The following is an 18400-nucleotide window of genomic DNA, read 5'->3' on the forward strand; positions in this document are numbered from 1 at the left end:
ATCCATCATCAAGGACCCACTATTTAAACTATGTTCTCTTCTTACTGCTGCCTTGTATGTACAGGAGCCTCAGGACCCACACCACCAGATACAGAAACAGTTATTACCCCTCAACCATCAGGCCTTAAACCAGAGGGGGCACCTTCACTGAACTTCATTCACCCCATCACTGATCTGTTTCCACAATGTATGGACTCACTTTCAAGGGCTTGTAATCTCATGTTATCGGTGTTTATTGCTTATTTATTATTATTATTATTATTATTTTAATTTATATTTGCACTTTGGTTGTTTGTCCGTCCTGTTCGGTGTGGTCTTTCATTGATTCTATTGTGTTTCTCCCTGAAAATGAACGTCAGGGTTGTATATGGTAATATATACATACTTTGATAATAAATTTGCTTTGAACTTTGAAATAGAGAGGCATTTCAAAGTGCCTTGTTTTTTCTCTTGATAGTAGTGGCAAAGGTGAAAAAACTTGCTGTGAATACATGCCCTAAAATGCTGCGTGAGGCTTCTGGAATAGCAACCAAATTATTGGTGTCTGGTTCAGAGTGATGGATACATTTCTTTAGTTATTGTCCTCAAATAAGTAGATACAATTAATACAATATAACTGTATTAACCTGTAACATTAAGGTCTTTTGTGGTTCCAGAAAGACATATTTCCAGATTACTGAATGCTTTCCATTTAAATACATTTTAAATTCTTTTTTTATATGTAAGTTTGTGCAGTACTATAATAAAATTTCCAGTGTTTGCAGCAAGTTTAAAGAAGTATTGGAAATGGGGCTCCTGTGACGTTTGAAGGAATCACAAGAAATGAGGCACGAGTTAAAAGGGGCACCTGTGAGTTTAAGGGAACCTGGGAAACAGATCTTGAACTGGCAGGATTTCTTAATAATCAGTAGACTATCTAAGTTTTACTGCAGAGAATTTGTTTTGATGGGGAAGAGTTTACAGATATCAATAGGTTTTCAGTCAATCAATGTAAAAGCTTTGTCTAATCAGGACAGGGACATTACTAGTTGACACCCATCATTTATCAAAAATAGCCCTTGGCAGCAGTTGTAAATGCATTGCATTACTTTCTGCATGTTAGTTATTTGCTGGTTTCTAAATAAACCTTGAAAATCTTGAAGAAAGTATTTCCTACCACTAGGATCTGTGACTTATCTCTTAATTTAACTAGGTGTGCAGGGAAAACAATCTTTATGGTTCCAAGACTTACCCATTCTTCCTAATGTCAAAGTATCTAAAGACTTTGACTTCAGCTCCTCTGCATAATTGCAGCATTCTAAGAATATATGTTTGCATGGTTCAGGTAACTTGATTCTACTTGCTCTTACAGTGCAAGACTGCTTTAGAGGGTAGTCCCTCATTCCATCTATGCAGCACTTCTGTTCAATGGCATTAGTAAAGTTGGCAACTGGAAATATAAAAGTATGATTGAAACATTATTGACATGATCACATCATTTCCAAAATAATTCACATAAAGCTAACCAACTTAAATCTCGCATTCCAGCAAAGGAGGATTAAAGTGGCAATGTACAGAAACCCAATCCAATTTTATATGAGATTCTCCCACTGGGAAGATCCTGTTTGCATATAAGGCCAATGTTAATCTTACACACATGTATACAAGGCCCTGTTACTGCTGAGCTAGCAAAAGAAATGAAACAAATGCAGGAACGAAAGGGTTAACATATGAGGAGTGTTTGATGGTTCTGGGCCTGTACTTGCTGGAGTTTAGAAGAATGATAGGGAATCTTATTCAAACCTACTGAATATTAAAAGGCCTAGATAGAGACTACATGGAGAGGACATTTCTTATAGCTAGGGAGTCTAGGACAAGAGGGCACAGCCTCAGAATACAGGGACATCACTTTAGAACAGAGTTGAGGAGGAGTTTCTTTAGCCAGAGGAAGGTGCATCTGTGGAATTCATTGCCACGGATGATGTGAAGGCCAAGTTGCTGGGTATATTTAAAGTGGAGGTTGATAGGTTCTTGATTAGTAAAGATGTCAAAGGTTACTGGGAGAAGGGAGGAGACTGGTGTTGTGAGGGAAAATACATCAGCCAAGATGGAATGGCAAAACGAACTTAGTGGACTGAGCGGCTTAATTCCACTCCTATGTCTTATGGTCTAAAAGAAGAAAGAGGCTTTTAGTTTATAGTGGATGAGAAAATGTGGATGCGGGAATAAGGAATGAAGATGTTTGACCTGGAACTGCTGGAGTAAACTTTTCCAAATACATTTATAATGTTTTCTAAATCTCCAAAACAAATATTATTTTAACCCTACCCTTAATTAGAAAGTGGACAGGCAGATAAAACTGCCCACTGGATTTATCCATTGACATCCTATTCTTTTAAATAGTCTTCAATTATAAACTATGGTAAAAATTCTCATCTCTCCTCTGCACTGACCATTAAGGCAATGAAACATGCAGACTAGTAGGATCTTTTAAGAATGAGTTTATCACAGATGATGCCATAATAGGAACAATACAGTTGAACTACTTAAGGGGTCAGTCAAGAGGACAAAAGGCAAGTCTTCAGATGAAATTGGAAAATGTTTCCTCCTGAAGGGAGATGTTTATGTATTTATGTTCTGTTGGTCCCCTCAAAAGGAAGAACTTGGAAACTAATTGTAAGTCAAGTGGGAATGGGAGGAGGGAGAGGAACTTAGTCAGAATTAGGTCCTGCCATGCCTGCATAGATAGGAGCAGCCTCTGAAAAACTGGGGTAGGGATGAGGGCTACAAGGTTGTAATTGATCATGTAGCTTTTTCCCTTATTGTGGAAGCAGATATCATTTTAAAGCTGAGATGGGGTTTTGGAAGACTGCCAATGCATATTCTTTTAAATATCAACATAAATCAGTAGCTTCATTAGAGAAGGCAATTAAAATTTAGATTTACTAAAAGAAAGAGACAATTATTTTTAATCACTGAAGTAAAGTTTGTTTTAATTTATCCTTTTACAAGAACCTTACTTTTCTTTCGTATTTCACTCCCCAGCATCAGATTTCGCTTTGTTCGCAATATAGCATCACATTTTGCTTCTGTAAAAATTAAAAACAGAACTTCAGTACCAAAACATTTATTTAGCAAATAAAATTATACCAAGTAAACCAATATGTCAGATCGTTAGGAAGAATATGAATAATGAATGTCATTAGTAATACTCAACATTCTCAACTTTGACTTCAGCCATCGAAACTTCTGACAATTACACTGGTGAATCTAGAAATAAGAAACTTACTGACTGACAGATTGTGCTGCTCTGCTATTACACTCTGTTGTGGGACTGACTCCACATGAGTTCAGTAGTACAATCTATTCTTGCTGTTATATCTAGTGTAGGATTGATATCCATATTCAATTTAACGGTAATTTTAGGCTAGTGCATGAGGCAATCCCGGAGAAATTAAATATATTCTTTGAAGTATTTTACTTCAGTGTAACATTTCTAAATATATTTAAGATTTTATCTATTTTTAAATTAACAGCATTTTATAATTTATTTTTCTGTTTTATAATATCATTTAAGTGTCTCTGAATGTTAGCCTTGACTTCTACCAGGTATGTGAATCCTACTGCCAACAATTATAAGGAACAATTTCAGAGCCTATAACAATTACAGACTCAGGAAGTTCTGCACTGGGAAAAGCTCAGTAAGCAATGGTCCAATGCACTTTTCAGCCATGATCTCCAAGGTGCAAAATTTTCTTGCTTCCAATGCCTAATGCACTATGAGCAAATAAATCAGACCTTACACACTTCGAAACATTTTACACAGAATCCTTTCATCTTTTTGTGCCACAAGGACTTTAAAGAAATCTGTTCCAATCTGTTTAGAGGATTGTTCCAAGCTCTGGACTTCACAACTTCAGACTTTAAAAAAAATGTGAAAGGGTATTTATTATTAAGAACTGATAGTGTATAAGTTCCCCACACCATCAGATGCCCATGCAAATATTAATGTATTTTGCTTTGTAACTGCTATTAGATAAGACCACACTTGTGTGGTTGTATCTGTGCAAAGTGCACCATATGCATATAAGATCTAGGAACAATTCAGTGATTTTCAGGGACTATGTATAGTAATTTTACAATATGTAAGTGTAAACATTTCATAAGCACAAGAGATTCTGCAGATTCTGGAAATTGAAAACAACACACGCAAAATGCTGGAAGAACTCAGCAGGTCAGGCTGCATCTGTGGAAGAAAGTAAACAGTCAATGTTTCAGGCCGAGATCCTTCATCAGGACTCTTTGCTATAGATGCTGCCTGGCCTACTGAGTTCCTCCAGCATTTAGTATGTGTTACATTTACATATTGTAGTGCATTGTTCTTGTTTTATACCTAGACATATCTCTGTCTTATATCATTGAATATTGATACCTAGACCACACACCTCCGAGAATGCTTGTACATATTGTGCTTGCATTTTTATTTATACATTATTCCTTGTTTAGTTACCTGTAACTGGCAAAGTTTTAGCATTGGCATTGGTTAAAAACATCAATCCTGCTTTCCTGAACACATCTGCATTGTTCGCTCCCCCTCCAGCGCCACATCCAAGATCATGCTGCTCAGCATCAAGTAGCACCTGTGCAAAGAATGACAAAACTTATTAAATGTGAATATTATTTTTCTTCTATTGTACAGAGATGCAGATACAACAGGGCTGTCAATTAATGATTGGCTTCCCACATTCAACCCTCTGTAAATTTCATTGTCATCGAATCATAGAGTAATACAGCATGGAAACAGGCCCTTCAGTCCACTGGTCCACGATGACCACAAGATCATCCCTGCTAGTTGCTGGTGTTTGGTCCATTACCGTCCAAGACCCTCCCCTCCGTATACCTATCCAAATGCCTCTTAAATGTTGTAATTGTACCTGCCTTTCCTTCATCAACCTTCTTGATAACCTGCTCAAGCAACTTTAGTTAAACATGATCTGTCACACACAAAGCCATGTTGACTATTGCTAACCAGGCAACTCCCCCTTAAAATACCTTCCAATAATTTATCCACGATTGACTTCAGGTTCTCCAGCCTATAATTTCCTGGTTTATTCTTAGAACCTTTATTAAACAATGGAACAACATAAGCTATCCTTCAGTCCTGCAGCACCTCACCTTATGAAACCACATGGGGGAGGGGATACAATGGGTAAAATCTGTGGGTAGTAGAAGGATGGAGGTAAATGTATGTGGGCGATGGCAGCTGGTAAGAAGAAATGGTAAAAGGAATAAAGATGAAAGGACTACAGGTGGATTGGAAGGAGAGAGAGAAGGGAAGACTGGAGCTAAGGGTTTCCTGAAATTGGAAGGTTCAGTGTTCATACCATTAGGCTGTACACTACTCAATCGGAATATGAGATATCGTTCCTCTGGTCGGTATTGCATTATTTATATGTTGTTTCTTTAGCAATGTCACCAAATAATTTTATTCATTAACCCTGGCCTCATAAGGAATCCACCTATTCAAGTAGTTAACTGATTTTCAAAACATCTAAATCAGAGTTGTTTATGTTACTTAATCAAATATAAAATCCACTTAACTTTTTTGATTGTTACTTTGCTTCCGCTTCTGACTGTATACACAGCGGTGTCAATGGAAGATAATGCAACAAGTGAATTAGGATCAGCACTGATTCTTAAAGTCATTGGATTTCCAGGCTCATACAGATCAGAATCAGCGTCTAACTGAATCTGTAAATATAAAAGAGAAGTATTCAAAATTTCTGCTAAAAATCTCATATTTTAAGAACTTTCTTTTATATCAGTAATACATGTATAATATTAATTATGTTTAACAAAAATACATGTTAAAGCCTTCCCCACATTGAGCACATTTACAAGGAGGACTGTCACAGGAGAGCAGCATTCATCATCAAGGACTGTCACAATCCAGGCCATGCTCTCTTATCGCTGTTGCCATCAGGAAGGAGATACAGGAGCTTTAGGTCCAATGCCACCAGGTTCAGGAACAGTTATTACCTCCTAACCATCAGGCTCATGAACCAGAGTGGATAACTTCATTCGCCCCAACAATGAGCTGATTACACAACATCGGGACTCACTTTCAAGGACTCTACAATTCTTGTTTTCAGTATTATTTAATACTTACTTTTCTATTATTATTATTATTTTGTTTTTTTTTTGGTATTTGCACAATTTATTGTCTTTTGCATATTGTCTTTTGCTTGTCTGCCTTTGTCAGTGTATAGTTTTTTTTATTGTGTTTCTTTGCATTTACTGTGAATATCCACAAGAAAATGAATCTCTAATATGGTGACATTCAACAGACAGTATGTACTTTGATAATGAATTTACCTTGAACTTCAAAAAATACAAAAAAAAGTCTACAGGCAACCCCTGCATAATGGATGGGGGAAGGGGGGGTTGCATTTCTTGACATAAGCACAGATATGCATCATCTGTGCATATGTTAAAAATGCACATTGAAAATAAAATTGTGTTTATTTATTTACTTTTCTTCAGATAAGTTCTGTGAGAGCGAATTTTTAGGTAGTAATTTGTGAATCTATAAAAACAAATTTACATTATCCCAAACACCATAACATGGAAGTCACCTATATTATGAAACAAACTTAGACTTAATAAAGAATAGCTGGTAACTATAAAAATTCCCAAAAGGATGATTCTATCTCAAGAAACAGAGTTTAAGAAAAGGTCATTCAAGTTCAGAAGGAAGACAGCATAGTGTAGTGGTTAGCACAATGCCTTACAGTACAGGCACCCGGGTTCAGTTCAGTTGCTGCCTGTAAGGAGTTCTCCCTGTGACTGTGTGAGTTCCCTTTGAGTACTCTGGTTTCCTCCCACAGTGCAAAGATGTACCAGTTGGTAGGTTAATTGGTCATTGTAAATTGTCCTATGATTAGGCTAGGATTAAATTGGGGGATTACTGGGCAGCTTGGCTCGAAGAGCTGTAAGGGCCTACTCCGCACTGTATCTCAATCAATTGATTGATAAATAAATAAAAGTTAGACAATTGCATTAAGAAGAACTTACCACTCATAAATTTTTGTGCAGTCTTCAATTAAGTACTACTAAAATAATCATGATTTAAATGACATATATTCTATTTGTACTAGAAACTCCATCAGAACATACCTGTTGATTGTTTACACAATTCTCTTCTACCTCAAACCATATAGAATCAACAACCAGTTCAGCAGCATTTTCTCCAGTTACAATATAATATGCAATCAAGCGTGCAGAAGGGATCATTTCTGCAGTGATAGGAACATACAGATTGAAAATCTGGGTGCCAGCTGAACGTAACTTTGTCCCAAATGAAATTATTTTTCCTTTTGATACCACCTAGATTAAGACAAAAATTCACGGTAAAGAATCTGATACAAAATAAATGAAAATACAATTACTGTGCAGAGATACTGGAATCTTTTGAGAGAACACAACAATAATTCAATTTACAAAATAAAATTAAGTCAAAATTTGATGCAAGCAAAATATTGTCTGGGATACGTGTTCTGATACTGAATATAATGCCTCTGTGCAGCATTTTTATTTTTAGTTGAATGTAGATGGCAGTTTTGAGAATACATTGTGTTGTCATAGTGGAACTACTTTTCACGTCAAAACTAGGTCTTGCCCAAAAAGTAGAAAATACTTGGTTACGAAGGAATCATCTTCAATATCTACTTCTGTAATTTCATTCTGTACTATTCATCACATGTATACATTTAGATCTCAGTGTAGAATGTGCTTGGGTATTGGGCTGTAGCCATAATTGCATTGAGGAACCCACATATGTCATGCTAAACTCGTCCCCTCAGTCCATCTGTGTTCTTCCCATCCACCATCTAGTCACTGGTTTTCCATTGGATCTCTGCCTTCAGGCATCTATAGAACTGTGTCTTTTCCTATGAAGAATAGTGGAGGTTCCAGTCCACAGACAACTTAAGTGTATGGTTAATTAGTTCTTCAATCGCCTGCTATACTCTTCAGTCAGTTCTGATTCTTCTTGGTAAAGAAGCCATAAATCTCTTTACTGGTGTCAATTACAATAGACTTCAGGATAACCCATAAACTGTGGACACTGAGATTCCTATTGAATAGGAGTTATCAAATTATATACAAGGCACTGCTTGAAAACAGCTACCTTTATGAGGTCCTTGATAACTTCAATACTGATCTTGCAGCAGGTGTTCTTTTGACATACATCTTGAGGTTATGTTAATGGAAATAATAAAATGAATTTGCCATTAGTTGATCTGGCAGTCATCAGTTAGCTGTCTTGGCACAGAATAACAGATTTGACTTGTCATCTAATACTCTGACAAACTTCTGTAGATACACAGTGAAGAGTATGCTGACTTCCAATTTAAGATGGCGCTGGTAAGACACAGTGATGCTTTACTGGCAGTAAACAAAACTACTAACTATTCTATTAATCATACACTTTCTGGAAAAGATCACTGCTATCAGTAATCTGCAACTTCCCATTTGGAATTGAGCTTTTGAACCGCCTGTATAACCTGGCATTTTTGCTGTGTGAACTGAAGTCTCGAAGGTGAAGGATGGTTGCCTGACAGCAAGGATGAGCCAATATTTGGTCATTGCTGAAGCGGACTTGGAGTCAATTTGAAGCAGCAGGACCGAGGTGAGGCAGAACTGAGTCAGCTCATCTCTGTGCTGAACTGAGGCTGTGACCTGCAACTAATGGGCTCCTGGACCAGCTGTGAACTCACTTTTGTGAAGTTCAGTTCTGAATGTTATTTGCTTATTTTTTATTGTTTTCACGATTTGTTCTTTGTTTCCACATTGGGTGTTTGACAGACTTTTTTTAAATGGGTTCTGTTAGGTTTCTTTGTTTTGTGCTGCCTGTCAGGAGACAACTCTCAAGGTTGTATATAGTATACATACTTTGATAATAAATGCACTTTGAACTTTGGTTGCATCATGGCCTGGTACGGAAACACTAATGCCCATGAATAGAAAAGCCTTCCCCACCATTGGGCACATCTACAAGGAGCACTGCCACAAGAAAGCAATATTCATCATCATGGACCCCCATCATCCAGGCCATGCTCTCTTCTTGCTGCTGTCATTGGGAAGAACGTATAGGAGCCTTAGGTCCCAAATCACCAAGTACAATCAACCATCAGGCTCCTGAACAGGCATGAGTAACTTCACTCACCTCAACACTGAACTATTTCACTTTCTATGGACTCACTTTATAAGACTCTGCGACTTATGTTCTCAATCTTATTTATCTCTTACTTATTTACTTTTATAATGATTTATTTTGTAATTGCAGCTCGTCTTCTTAGGCACTTTGGTTGCACGACCATCTTTGTTTGTGTGTAATTTTTCATTGATTTTATTATGTTTCTTCACATTTACTGTGAATGCCCACAAATAAAATATTGTTTAGGATAATTTTTCATGACATTGAATACTTTGCCCCTGTGCAGAATTTTTTATTTTTAGTTGAATGTAGCTGATAAGAAAATGAATGTCAGGTTAGTGTATGGTGACAAATATGTACTTTAATAATAAATTTACTTTGTACTTTTATACTTTGTATAATGCAGATATTTTGAGTTTCCTCAGATTGACTTATCAAGAACCATGAGACAGTCAATGCCTTCTTGAAGGAACATTTTTTAAGACTTAAGACTTATTCAGCCAAGACTCTATCCTTGACTCCACTCCACAGAAGCCTATTTGGTCTAGCCTTGCCACTCTTTCCCAACAAAATGTCAGAATTCCCATTTCCCTACTGAAAAAAAACAAAGCTTTAAGAGCAGGTAGCATCAGATACAATTCCTATATCCAAATGAATAACTTCCCCTCAGATTCCCCTTAAAACTTATTCCTCTCACTTTAAACCTATACTCTCTTGTTTTTGATATCCACATTATGGAAAAATATTCCGACTATCAACCTATCTATGACTCTTATAATTTTATATACCTCTAAATGGTCATCCCTCAACTTCTATTGTAAATAAAACAAGCACAGCCTACCCCAATCTCCCTCCATAACAAAAGACCAGTAGTTCAGTCAATATCCTGGTGAAACTCCCCTGCATTCTTTCTAAGCCACCACATCCTTCTTATAGAATTATGAACAAAAATGTACACCTATTGCCCTTCTCAAAGCACTTCCCCAGGCAACTCCAGGAGATTTACTACCTGTCCTTTCACTTCTCTCCTTGTGAAGAAACAGTTTATTTATACTTTTTCCAATTTAAATTACTAAATAAAATGGAGAAACCAAATGCACACTGGACATCTGTTTCATTGAAGACTTGCATACCACTGGGACAACGCTAAAGTCTTCACTTGCTAGCCTGATGCATCTGTCTATGGCCTCCCACACAATATTAGCATCTTATCTTCTTTCTGGCCATTTTGCAGCCTTCCAGGCTCTACACTGAAGTTTATACCTTTGTAACTCTTCTTCTCTGTCCATTTCAGAACTGGCTGGATGGCCTGCTTCTGCGTCATAACTTTTCTTGGATTTTTTTCCTCTAGTGAATTCTGGTGTAAGCCATCCATTTGTGATGCCCATTCATTTTTTTTTCCCTCTCCATTTGCACAGCATGACTTTCTGGACATGTCCTACAGCCCTGCATTTTACAATTTCTTTGCTGCATTTTTTTTACTAATTTTTTATTGCAACACCAACAAATTATATTCAATACAACCAATTGCCAATTACATTTTGACTGTTTAACCCAGCCACCCCCCCAACCTTCCCCCCCAACCTTCATCACCATCCCCCCTCCACCCCTCTCTCTCTCCCCCATCCCTCTCACCTCCACCAACCAATTGAATAGTAGTGCATACACAGACAAAGCATTCCTATTTTAACAAAAGATCTTTTAAGTTAGATATCAAATTTGTCCACATTAAGGTTGTGTTTGGTGGTGCATCATTTACTCTTGCTGATGAAAGTTCCAGGTAAGAAATGTCCAAAAAGCTCCGAAGCCAGTGAGTATTTGAAATATCATGGGGAGTTTTCCAATGCTGGACTACAATCTTCTCAGCTGCAATCAGGCCTGCCTTTGCTGCATTTTTTGTATTCTCAATTTCTAACTGTTTCTCATTAGCCCCTTGAACAGATGACAGCTATATGATATTCCGATGGGATATTCCCTTTGTCTTATCCATCACTCCCCCACATTCATAGCAAGTTAGAACAAACTCTTTTTTTTCCACTTTCCCAGTTCTGACAAGAGATTTTTAAACTCTTTCTTGTTTCCAGATTTTTTCACCACAATGTTGATCTCTAACAATCTTTCCACAAAAGCAAAGTTAATCAATAGAAATAATGGAAAATTGATCAACCTCCGAAAGCTGTCCTCCAAAATCAAAGTCAGCTGAGCCTCAGTGGGCAAGCCCCAGTTTGCAGTCAATGGTTTGTATGCATTCCGAGGCTGATCTCCAAGCTCACTGAACATGCTCACTAAGGTTTTTGAGGGGATAGGCTTTACATTCAAAGTCCACAAGACAATTGACTTCCACCAAGCTTGTCTCCATTGTACAACACTGGCCTTCAACAACAAAGATTCATGACAAGACCCTTGAAAACTACTGTCTATATCTTGGGAGTCAATTCTCAGGTATCAATAATGAAACTGATCACTTTCAATTTGCGAGCATGGTCAATTGAAGAAAAATATGTTTGAAGAACTAGACTTCAGACCTAGCACAATGTATGGCTTATGAGGCAGTAATGATCTTTGCCCTCCTTCATGCTTCAGAGACCTGGACTACTTGCAGCCAGTTGGTCAAGGTACTGGAGTGACACCACCTCTGCTGTCACTGCAAAACCCTCCAAACTTACTGGAAGGATAAGTGAATCAATGTCAATGTCCTCACCCAGGCCAAATCCCTCATCAATGAGACCTTTGTTTTTGCCTAATCAGTTCTGTTAGCTAGACCACATTTTTGCATTCTTGATACCAGACTCCATAAATAGGCATTCTATTCTGAGCTCAGGCTTCAGAAGAGATTACAGAATGTGGCAGTCAGAAGATAAGATTCAAGAATGTGCTCAAAGACTCCTTGAAACAATGCAAATTCTCCCTGTACTCTTGGGGATCCCTGGCTGATGAGTGTGACCACTCAAAATGGAGACAGAGTGTTCAGGGCATTGTTACTAAAAACTGAGTACAACTGGTATAACAAACAAAAGAAAATCTGCAGATGCTGGAAATCAAAGTAATACACACAAAATGCTGGAGGAACTCAGCAGGCTGGACAGTTGAAGTTTTGGGCCAAGACCTTTCATAAGGACTGAAAAAAAAAACCATTGCAGGTAGCGGAGAGAGAATCCCTGAGTTGTGAAGTAACTGGGATAGTGTCCCCAGGTACCTCCTTAGGACAGAAAGCATGGCAGATAGAACGTGGTGGGAGAAGCAGTCTATTGAACGTGAGTAGCTGGGGTCCTCAGAGGGTACGAATCAAGAAACTTGAAAACTGATCCAGAAGCCATGTAGCACAAGACCGCAGTGAAGACATGTTCCCAGGAAGGATAGCTGTGATAGTGGGTCTGGGTGAGCACATGGTCAAAAAGTCAGAGATCACAGAGGGGGAGCAGTGAGAGGGGGTTTTACTGAACTCCCGTTGAGGGGAAGATTTAAACTTCTTTAGGGTAGGCATCCCTGGAATAGACTTTGCAGTATAGTCGCCGAATCACAAACAAGAGAAAATCTGCAGATGCTGGAAATCAGTAATACACACAAAATGCTGGGGGAGCTCAGCAGCCCAGGCAGCATCTATGGAAAAGAGTAAACAGTCAATATTTCGGGCCAAGACCCTTCACCAGCTGTAAAAGTTGTTCTCTTTCCCACCCACAGTCTCACTCTAAGTCACTCTGGTATTAGTTCTTTCCCTATCTTCCCAGCAGATTTACATGTTTTTTCATCTCCTTCTCATTTCTGATAAAGAACCTCCATCCTGAAATATTCACTGTTTCTCTTCCAACAGATGCAACTGACCAGCTGAGTATTCCCACCATTTTCTCATTTTGTCTTAAATTTTCAGCAGCTGCAATTTTTTTGATTTTCTTCTGATTAATAGCAGATGGTTTCACATATCCCATTTGTGATCTAAGTTGCATGTGAGACATTGTGTTTGTTTATAGTACCACTCTCAGTAAGTTTTATACTACATGAATATTGATTCAAATATGGTATTGTGACCTGTTTTAGAGCTTCATCAGAAGTGTGGTGGACAGAAATACTGTACCTTGCATGCATTCTATTTTCAGCAACATATCACAAATCTACAAACCAGTGTCAAATATTTTTATACCTACTAAATAAAAGTCATTCATGTGAATGCCTATGAGATACCAAATATCAATAGTAAATTATTTTTACCTGGTAGTGGAAATGTTTTATTTTATTCAGGTATGGACTACTTGCAACAAGGTTCACACTAAGGTGTTGTCCAACCCGGAATGTTTGGAAAGTGGCTGCCCAAGTAATATACAAGTAGCTTTTGGATCTTGAATGATAAGCCTTTGCTCTGAATTCCTTGGAGTAGGGGTGTTCAGTATCGAGGGTAGTCTACATTAAAAAAAAAGTAAAATAAATTTAGATTATGTACATATTTAGCACAGATAAATGATTAGCTTCCAACTCAATTCTGGTAACAGTATTAACATAAAAACCTAGCAGCAGTATCTTTTTGTAGGGTGAAAACCTACTGTATCCACTGACAATAATAACCAGAAAACTTTGAAAAATAGGACAGATTTCATTTTAAGTCATGCATCTAACAGAAACAGTCAGAAAACTGTTAAAATGGTCTTACAAGCACTAGAATTCCTTTGTTTACGATCTTAACTGCTCTCTTGAACATATACAGTAAGTAATAATATCATTCTAAATTTAGTTACACATTTACATTTAACGGCCACTTTATTAGGTACACCTGTACACCTGCTCGTTAATGCAAATATCTAATTAGCCAATCATGTGGCAGAAACTCATTGCATAAAAGCACGCAGACTTGGACAGGAGGTTCAGTTGTTGTTCAGGCTAAATATCATAATGGGGAAGAAATGTAATTAACTGAATAATTGTTGGTGCTAGACGGGTTGATTTAAGTATCTCAGAAACTGCTGATCTCCTGGGATTTTTATGCACAACAGTCTCTAGAGTTTACAGAAAATTGTGCAAGAAACAAAAAACATCCAGTGAGCATGAGTCCTGTAGGCAAAAATGCCTTGTTAATGGGAGAGGTCAGAGGAGAATGGCCAGACTGGTTCAAGCTGACAGGAAGGTGACATTACAACAGGGGTGTGCAGAAGGGTATCTCTGAAAGCATAATACATTGAACCTTGAAGAAAATGGGCACATCAGCAGAAGACCACAAACATACACTCAGTGGCTACTTTAATATGTACAGCAGGTATGTAATAAAGTGGACACCAAGTGTATTTTTGCACATCTGGGCATATTTGCCCAGGCTTCTAATGGAAAAATACATTTTTAAATCCATTTGTGCATTATAGTATGTACTGTCCATATTACCGTTTCTGTACTGAAGAAAGAGTTATGAGCCAACCATATTTATGAATCTGGTGTCACATATGAACCACACCACTTTAGAATGACACAGTTTCTTCTCTGAAGGACATTAATTAAACACCTGGGATTCTTAAAAATTAAAAGTTCCATGGTTTATTACTACTGACACTCATGGGATTCAAACTCATGTCCCTGAATCAATGATTCATCATTCAATTTGCTAACTAAGTAATTTAACAACTGCTAGTTTGTTACCAGGTCAACTGAATGAGAGAATTAGATCAAAACAAGTCAAGAAAGTGCTTTTCCTTCCATTGTATGGATGGGACACAGAAAAGGGTCTCCTTTTATTGCCCTCAAGGCCTCTCTTACTCGGAAAACTCTTCCTTGTATAGCAGATACCCTTTAAGCAGTGCAAGGGTCTCATGTTTATTCCTGCCCAGTTTCAAAGGTGTTTGGATGGATTTAAATGGCTCCATTTCTGAGCTGCTCCTTCATCTCCCCATTTTTGCACATTTTAAAATCTTTACTGTTTTCATGCCCTAAAATTTTGACTCTATGTCTTTGTTCACAGATGTTGACTGACCTACTGAGCATCTCCAGTATTTTCTAATTTTAAAAAATTACTTTAGATTTAGTTCTTGCACTTCTGGTTATTTTGAAATTTTAATTTAGTTATGCAATCAAGTTAAGCGCCTGTATTATCAGACTGATGTTTCTTGGGTTACAGTAATGTGTATTTAGACTTCCAAATCAAAACCACTATCTCATAAAATGGTAGGCCGTGAATGCATTGCTGAAGTTCCATATATTAATGAGTTTTCAATTTTGAATGCAAGACAAAATTTCAATCAGAAATGCAGGAGAGAAATTAATGCTATTTATGTATCTTTCAAGAAAGATATGATGGCAAGTTATCCTCAGCTACTCTCATAACTTTCATCCTGATTATCAGCGCAATACAATTACTAGTTATCAGCTTATTCATTGAGTGAAGAATTTAACAGACAGGGAATCAAAATGAGGAATTCTTATTAAATATAATGCACATAAATATTAAAACTCTGACAGGGTAAAATATCTCAAAAAACCAGTTGCTTTTATTTATATTTGATGACATTGTTCATGTTCCACATCCTATTATTTCTTATCCTATAAATTATGCTTGCAAAATGATTCTTTCTTCTGGATTGAAAAAAAATAAACAGTATTTGCATTCAGTGCCCATTGTATATCTCAGATCACCTTTATTAAATCTAATCTTTATACCGTAGACTGCAATTTGCGCTCATGTCTTGATTAGGATCTCCTGTTTTTGTCAACTGACCTTAAATTCTAATTCTTGAAGTTCAGCTGGAAGATTGATAGTAAACAGTGCAGTTCCATCATCTCTTTTGGTTATCTTTCTGCCATTTGACTCTGATAGATATATGTCTTGTCTTTCACCCTCTTCAAAAACTGCCTTTGCAGAAAATGTAACTGCAACATTTCCAGCTGGATATCCCAAAATGTCTTTTACTTGGACCTGTTTAAAAAGTTAATATGAGGTGAAATAGAATCCAATATATTACAGTATATAAAGAATTCCTATAGATACAAGATTAAATTACTACAGCGATTTCATTCTCAGCATCCATAAGAACAAATAAAATGAAAACAAGAATAGGAAATATGGCTCTATGTGCCTGCTTAAACATAGCTAAGGTAAAGATACTGGCTGATCTTTTAACTCAGTGCTACTTCCTTGTGCATTTCATATCCCTTGATTCACTTACTATCAAATAATCCGTCAATCTCTGTCTAGAATACAGTCTACTGAACCTCCACAGCCTGTTTGCAAAGTAAATTCCAAGATTTATTACCTCTGGGTAGAGAAAGTTCTTCCCATTTCTATCCAGAATGACCATCTCCTTGTTTGGAGGCTGTGCTTTTTGTTTAGATTCATTCAGAGTCATACAGCATAGAAACAGGTCCTTCAGTAAACTGGTCCATACCGACCAAGATTCCCATCAAAGCATTTGGACTGTATCACTCTGAACCTTTCTTACCCATGTACTATACCTGTCCAGACACCTTTTAAATGTTGTTAAAGTACTTATCTAAACTTCTTCCGGCAGCTCTTCTATATACTGACCACACTTTGGGTGAAAAATGTTGCCCTTCAGGTTTCTACTAAGTTGCTCTCTTTCACCTTAAACCTATATCCTCTAGTTCTTGGTTCCCCAACCCAGGAAAAAAAGACTGTGCATTCACTTTATCTATGCCTCTCATGATCTTATACACCTCTATTAGATCACCTCTCATTCTCCTAGGCTCCAATGAAAAAAGTCCCAATCCACCCAACCTCTCTCCATAACTCAGTCCCGGCAATATCCTCACAAATCTCCTCTGCATTCTTTCACAGCTGCAATCGTAGGTTCCTACCTGCTTCAAAAGAGCAAGGTGAGCTGCTTCAACAACTATCGTCCAGTCATACATCTACTGTGATGAAGTGCTTTGAGAGATTGATCATGGATTGAATTAATTCCTGCCTGAGCAAGGACCTGAACCCACTGCAATTACCATTAAAGATCTAGTGCAGACACAACCTTACTGGTTCTACATACAACCTTGGACCACCTGGCAAGAACAATACTTATGTCAAGTTGCGGTTTATCAATTACAGCTTAGTGTTTAACAGTATCAGTAATACAATCAACAAGCTTCAAAACCTGGGGCTCTGTACCGCCCTCTGCAACTAGATCCTTGACTTTCTTGTTGGGAGATCACAGTCAGTGCTGATCAGTAATAACATATCCTCCTTGCTGACAATCAACACAGGCACACCTCAAGGATGCATACTTAGCCCACTCCTCAACTCTCATGAATGTGTGGCTAGACAAAGACCAACTATTAATTCAGTGATGACACCACTGTTGCCAGAATCTCAGAAGGTGACAAAAGAAGTGTACAGGAATGAGATAGATTATCTGATGAGTGGTGTTGCACTAGCAACCCTGCACTCAATATAAGCAAGGCCAAGAATTGTGGACATCAGGAAGGCGAAGACAGGAGAGTGTCCACTAGTCCTTAATGAAGAGTCAGCTGTGGAAAGGGTGAACAGCTTCAAGTTCCTGGATGTCAACATCTGAGGATATATACTGGGCCCAACATATTAATGGAATTATGAAGAAGAGACATCAGTGGCTATACTTCACCAAGGGTTATAGAGATCTGGTATGTCACCCAAGACCCTAGCAAATTTCTACAGATGCACCTTGGAGAGCATTCTGATTGGTTGCATCACTGCCTAGTATGGTGGCTCAAATACACAGGATCAAAAAAAAGAGGGCTATAGACTCAGCCAGTTCCAACATGGGCTCAAGCCTCCTCACCATCGAGGACATCTTCATAAGGCAGTGCCTCAAGAAGGCGGCATCCATCATGAAGAACCATCACCATCTGGGACATGCCCTCATCTTATTACTTCATCAGGGTGGAGGCTCAGGGAAGGCACACTCAGCCTTTGAGGAGTAACCTCATCCACCTGCTATCAGATTTCTTAATTGTCCATGAGCCCACGAACATTACCTTGCTATTTCTCTTTTGCATTATTTATTTATATATACAATATACTTATTATTTTTATTGTAATGTATAGTAATTTTTTGACTTGCATTGCACTGTTGCCATAAAACAACACACTTTATCTTATGTCAGTGATAATAAACATGTTTCTGATTCTAGCTTAATGGCATCTTTCCCTTAGAAGAATGAACACCATATTCCAAATTCAGCCTCACCAATATCTTGTACAACTTCAACATTGCATCCCAAATCCTGCTATGCTACCGTGCCACCACA

General features: G+C 37.7%; 1 protein-coding gene across 1 annotated transcript in view; it reads right to left on the reverse strand.

Moving 5' to 3' along the window:
* c5 (complement component 5) overlaps positions 1-18400 on the reverse strand; it is a 95469-nt gene that overhangs the window by 50912 nt on the left and 26157 nt on the right. The window contains exons 10-16 of the mRNA XM_072240668.1: positions 15885-16082; positions 13403-13591; positions 7156-7365; positions 5581-5730; positions 4490-4619; positions 3000-3068; positions 1232-1429 (exon numbers count right to left, since the gene is read on the reverse strand). Coding sequence (XP_072096769.1) covers positions 1232-1429; positions 3000-3068; positions 4490-4619; positions 5581-5730; positions 7156-7365; positions 13403-13591; positions 15885-16082 — 1144 coding nt within the window. The remainder of the gene's footprint in view (positions 1-1231; positions 1430-2999; positions 3069-4489; positions 4620-5580; positions 5731-7155; positions 7366-13402; positions 13592-15884; positions 16083-18400) is intronic.

Source organism: Mobula birostris, chromosome 22 (assembly GCF_030028105.1).
Source record: "Mobula birostris isolate sMobBir1 chromosome 22, sMobBir1.hap1, whole genome shotgun sequence".
Lineage (NCBI taxonomy): Eukaryota > Metazoa > Chordata > Chondrichthyes > Myliobatiformes > Myliobatidae > Mobula > Mobula birostris.